This window comes from Trachymyrmex cornetzi, unplaced genomic scaffold (assembly GCF_001594075.2).
Source record: "Trachymyrmex cornetzi isolate Tcor2-1 unplaced genomic scaffold, Tcor1.1 scaffold1808, whole genome shotgun sequence".
NCBI classification, from domain to species: domain Eukaryota; kingdom Metazoa; phylum Arthropoda; class Insecta; order Hymenoptera; family Formicidae; genus Trachymyrmex; species Trachymyrmex cornetzi.
This window is the reverse complement of record NW_017296428.1, coordinates 91,320-96,935: the sequence shown is the minus strand read 5'-3', so window position 1 is coordinate 96,935 and position 5,616 is coordinate 91,320. Positions and strand designations below refer to the sequence as shown.

The 5,616-nt window shown below is 27.4% G+C and overlaps 1 protein-coding gene across 1 annotated transcript; it reads left to right on the top strand.

The window, feature by feature from the left end:
- Nucleotides 1-1,864: 1,864 nt before the first annotated feature.
- On the top strand, nucleotides 1,865-5,126 carry LOC108759358 (uncharacterized). Its single transcript, XM_018504739.1, has 7 exons — nucleotides 1,865-1,934; nucleotides 2,468-2,634; nucleotides 3,357-3,610; nucleotides 3,687-3,922; nucleotides 4,029-4,391; nucleotides 4,495-4,619; nucleotides 4,710-5,126. Exons 1-7 carry the CDS (start codon nucleotides 1,865-1,867, stop codon nucleotides 5,124-5,126), a joined length of 1,632 nt encoding a protein of 543 aa, XP_018360241.1.
- Nucleotides 5,127-5,616: the final 490 nt, after the last annotated feature.

Sequence of the window (5,616 nt, the reverse complement as noted above, 5' to 3'; positions counted from 1 at the left end):
ATTTCATATAGAATAATTACTAATCTGAATATATTATATTATTTTTTCCATAAAGTAAAAAAAATTTTATATATATAATTTGATAAATGAGCAATAAATATATAATTTTATGTATATAAAAAAATATATTTTTTAAATGAGCAAATAAGTATAAAAACCTATATAATAAAAAAAATTTCGAAAATATATTTTCTTCAGTAAAAAAAATGTAAAAAAAGTTAAAATACTACGATTTAATTACTAATTTTTTTTAAACAAATAAGTATATACGTCCCCGTGACAGTCGAAATTTCGGAATCTCAGAAAAATAAGACGACTGATTAGATTAGAATTCAAGTTTAGCACGTTTGTTTAACACGCTAATCTTTTGGTTGCAATACTTTTCCGGCCTCGAGCCGGTATTAATTTATTTCAGGATCGTCTTAGATCGGTATTTATAGTTTATCGGTATTTATAATCGATTTTTATATTTGAGACTGTCTTAAGTACAAGTATATACAGTCTTAAGATGTTATGAACCAATCAGAGAAGCGTTATTATATATTACCATCTTAAGACGGTCTTAAAATAAGAACGGACTATGAATACCACCTTTAAATAATACAGCTATGTAATTGGTTATTTAAGGTTACATTTAAGATGGTCTTAAATATAAGAACCGATACACACACACTGAAAAAAAATTTATAAACTTAGTAATATTTTTTTTAATAGTTATAAGTAAACATTTCCTCATTACAAATAAATATTTACTAAATGGAAATATCATTAATTTGATTTGAATATTACTTTCTTTGTTCGAATAAATATTTATTTGCAATAAGAAAATGTTACTTACAACTATTCAAAATATATTACTAAGATTAAGGAAATTTTTTTTTTTAGTATAACCTCTGTCCTTAAAGGAGCACATCACTGGATCATTTGATCCGCTTTTTTGCATGGTATTCTAGATTTGTTTGCGTCGCATTCTCCAACATACTCCTTCCATAGCTTCTACTCACTTTAACGTGCTCGTTGAAGTGAATAAAAGCTATGATAGAGCATATTGGAGCATGCGACGTGAAATCAAACTTTATAACCTTTATGAGTGGGTCGGACAACCACACTTCAGAAAAGAAGCAGAAATATAAGAATCAATTATAAATATACCGGTTCGAGATTCCATTTTCCGACATTTCGATCGTCATGGAAAGATACCTTAAGTTATTCTACATACTTCGCGCCATTCTGCACGCATGAGGCGAGACATCCATAATGCGTGCGCATCTCGCGGAGTTTTTCGCGGCGAGATTATCGTCTCATTTGTTTTCTGCTGAGTGAAGGGCACGTTCACTGCTCGCCAACAGTGAAGCCATTTTTCAACGAAAAGTTCACAGTATTCTAATTCGACTACAATTGTCTTGTTCACAGTAAACGGTAAGTTTTGTAAGTAAGCGAGAAAGAATTGATAACAAAAATGTATGCAAGGAAACCGTTGCCTTTGTTCTCCTTCGAAAAGATACTCGTTTACAATTAAGAGTGCTCAGGATACGTATTACGTAATTATTTGGAATGGATTCCGATCAGAATTATTCAATTATTTCTTAGATTTCTATTGTGTTTCCTAGAGAAAACGGAATAATTCCGATCACGTGTCCTGAATCATGTATGAGAACAAAGGCAATGGTTTACATGCAGACATTTTTCTTATCAATTCTTTCTCGTACTAATACCGCTGGTAACCAAAAATTACTGCCTCTGAGAGAAACCTGTTGACGTAAGATCGAAAGTAAATATCATCAGTCGCCGGTATAGTTTTCAGACTTTTTTCTGTTGTGCCACAAAAACAGTAGAATCTGCTTTACATTATACAGAGGACAGGATGGCAGATGATGAAATGAAAAAAATATTAAAGGATCTACATTTAGCTCATCTCGAGGATGACTTTAAAAGTAAGTTATTGTGGGAATAAACCTGTGTTTATTTGTTATACTGCCTTTTATGTAAGATTATTAAACGTGTTTAATCATACGCTTATAATATTCACAATTTATAAAATACACGTAGAAAATTTTTGAAATACACGTAGAAAATTTTTGGTTAGAAATGGATAAATCAGAAGGTTCTGATTTATTGATATCAATCAGAATTTTACATTGTTGTGTGTTCTATATTATTTTAACTAGAATTATAACAGATTCAATCAGAGAATTCTAATTTATCCATTTTTAATCAGAATTCTAATTAATAGTTAGATTTTTGGCAGTATATATTAGTTATCATGACATATAACAAAATTAGTCTTCACAGTCATCAACATTTCCTTATTATTATTTTGAAGTAGATAGTTGATAGAAAATTTGCAATCATTAATATCTATTAATTTTGTAATGATTTTTGTAGAAGATATTTTAAATTAAATTAACGAATGTTTCTCTTAAATTTATTAAACTTATTTTCTAAATTTATGTTTCTTTTGTTTTAGGAAATAGAATTACTAAATGTGTACTGAAAAATCTTGATCAACAACTTATTACAGATTTAATACCTCTTATTGGTGATAGAAGCATATTTTTGAATTACTGGAAACAATATTATAAGGAAATTTTACCTAAAAAGGATGACAATTCTTATCCTTCACAAAAAAGAATAGTAATTTTTTAAATTCTTTATATATATATATATATAATGGGTGCTTTCCATTTGACGACACAAGTCGACACAAATGCCGTTCTATCCTTGTTGACATTCAGAGAGCGACAAAGATAGAATGGCATTTGTGTCGACTTGTGTCAACTTGTGTCGTCAAATGGAAAGCACCCAATGTGTGTGTGTGTGTGTGTGTGTACATATGTAGATATATGTATATATATATACGTTATATTTATGTATACATATTTTGTTACACAATAATTTTTTGTCAAAAACATGAAACATGAATTATGTATTATTTTGTATTCAAGTAATTATTTTGTATTCCTGAGTAGTTGCTGTGGCCATGTTGGATGATGATAGCATATAAGTGACAAATGACGCGTTAACGTTTCTTGCAAGCCATTTGTAAATAAAGAGAATTTGAATAAAGTAAAACATTGAGATTGCTTTAAAAGGATACTTTTGACTCATTGTTAAAAGTGTTTTAAAGTGATCTCATAATTTTGTTCTATCCAAATTCTCTTTATTTATATATAGCTTGCAAAAAACTTGAACGTGTCATTTCTCGCTTATGACATCACAATCCAATACGACTGTAGCGATTAGGAGCTTTAACATAGTTCTTATTTGATTTTTTGACGAAAGAATTATTATGGAATTAAAAATCATAAATACGCAATGATTTTCATTACATACAAATTTTAATTATATACTTTTAGAAACTTAATACTGAAAATATAAATAAAATTGATTCTGAGCGGTTACTTGACAACATAGATGATAAAGAAAATGCAAAATCCATCGAAAAAGTATTAAGTAAAGAAACAATGATTTCTATTGACAAATTACTTTCTGAAAGCAAAGCAGGACAACAAATTTGCATGGTATATAAGTCAACAAATCAGTTAGATGAAAAACTGAGAACTACTTTGTGCAATATTATTGTCTCTTACATTAAAAATATATCTGCGAGGTAAAAATTTAATTTTATGTTGCACATTTTATTTTACTGTTCATTATATTTATTTAAATTTTATAATTTTTAATAGTCTGACAAACGAATTATGTAAGCATATATCTAAAGCCATTGTTGAAGTTTTTCCTACTGAAGTAGCAGAAAGATATTATATCTCTCCAGTAAAGAAAACAAATTCAAAAAATAATAAGTCAATAATATCAAAAGGCAAATTAATTACAATGTGGCGTAACAGAAGGTTTAAAAATAATCAATTGCTTAAAAGAATAAAGGAAGAAACTGTAGAGAAACTTGATAGTGATCAAACAGGTATTCATCTTTCTTTAAACGTAAATGGATACAACTATATTAGATATATTATTTAGATATTACTTTTTCAATGCAAATAAATGATAATGTACTACTTATATTACAGAAAATTTAGAGTTTCATGATGAAATAAAAGAATGTGCTGAGTGGGTGAAAAATAATATAGCGCCTTGGGGTGATGTTCTAGAAAAATGGCATAAAACTCATAAAATGATAATGAATGATATTGCTGACTTACAAGAAAGAAATTTAACACAGATTTTTGATAATTGGTCGTTGTTTAAACATCCACAAGGACATGAACTGATAAACATTGATTTCAAGAATATGAATATTGCAAAAATAGAATTAAATTTCAATCTTTGGATGGAATTTTTTGAAGTTGTTCAAGAAGTGCAAACTATCAACACGAAAGATAGCAATGTTCACATAATGATACAAGAATTAAGTTTAAAAGATGTAACTGAAGGTAGAAAAATAAAATTTGTTTATTTTCCTGTTGAATTAAGTGGTTCCCTAAAATAATTATTACAAATAATTTTTTAAACAATGTATAACGTGTTATTTTTCAGACAACAAAGCAGTAAAAATCTTACATTTATTACCACATTTTGTACCACCTAAAAGGTCATTAGGAAAGAAAAAGTTCAGACCTTCAATTGCAATAGCACAAGAGAGTATGATTAAACACGTTAATGTTAGTTTTTATTTGTATAATATGAAAATGAACTTTCTATATTTATATATTGATTTTTTATAGATTTTAATAAATATATATTTCTTACAGACTCCTGCTGATGTTACTAGAGTTCGCTTAGAAACAAAGACTTTTGTTGCAACACTAAAATTAACAGTTCAACCGTACATCATCACCGTAGGTCCTAATGATACAGTGAAAGAGATATATGTTTGTATAGATGAAACCTTATATACAGTTAATAGTGTCATTAAAGCATTGGATATATGCTTTAAAGCTTTTCATGTCTTTCAACTGAATTATCCAGTTGCCAGTGAACATTTATGGATTCTAATACAGAAAGGTATTTACAATTTTGATACAAAATGGGATACTGGCATACCATTTATCGCACATATATTAAATAGAATTAAAGTAAAACTTCATGGTGAAAAAGACAGCATTAAAAATTTAGCGGATGATCAAGAAGAAAGTATTTCAATTGAAAGCGAAAATAGTAAAGAATAAAAAGGAAGTATTTTATTGATGTTTTTATTTATAATTTTGTTAATGACAATGATTTCCTGTTTTTATTGTAAACTTTCTTTTTATTCATTAAATATTTTGATGTCTCATATTTCATTGAAACATAAAACTTCTATGTATTCACAAGTTGACTGTAATTTTACAAACTGCTTTAAAAAATATGCTAACGTTTATTCATTAAAACATCATTTAATACGTGATCATCAAATTGATAAAAATGATGAAATTTTTGTTTCTAACAATGATATTTCTTCTCATAATGAAAATACTATGATATCTGTAAATAACACTACAGAGTTGCATAAAAAAATATCCAACGATAAAATTGAAACAGAAAATGAAATTAAAGATATTTCAAACAATCTTTTATTGCCACTAAACTTTATAGAAAGTAATTTGAATAATTATTATGAAAATATTAATTTAAATGATTTTCAAGATATAGTAATTAATAAGTCACTATGCTTCATAA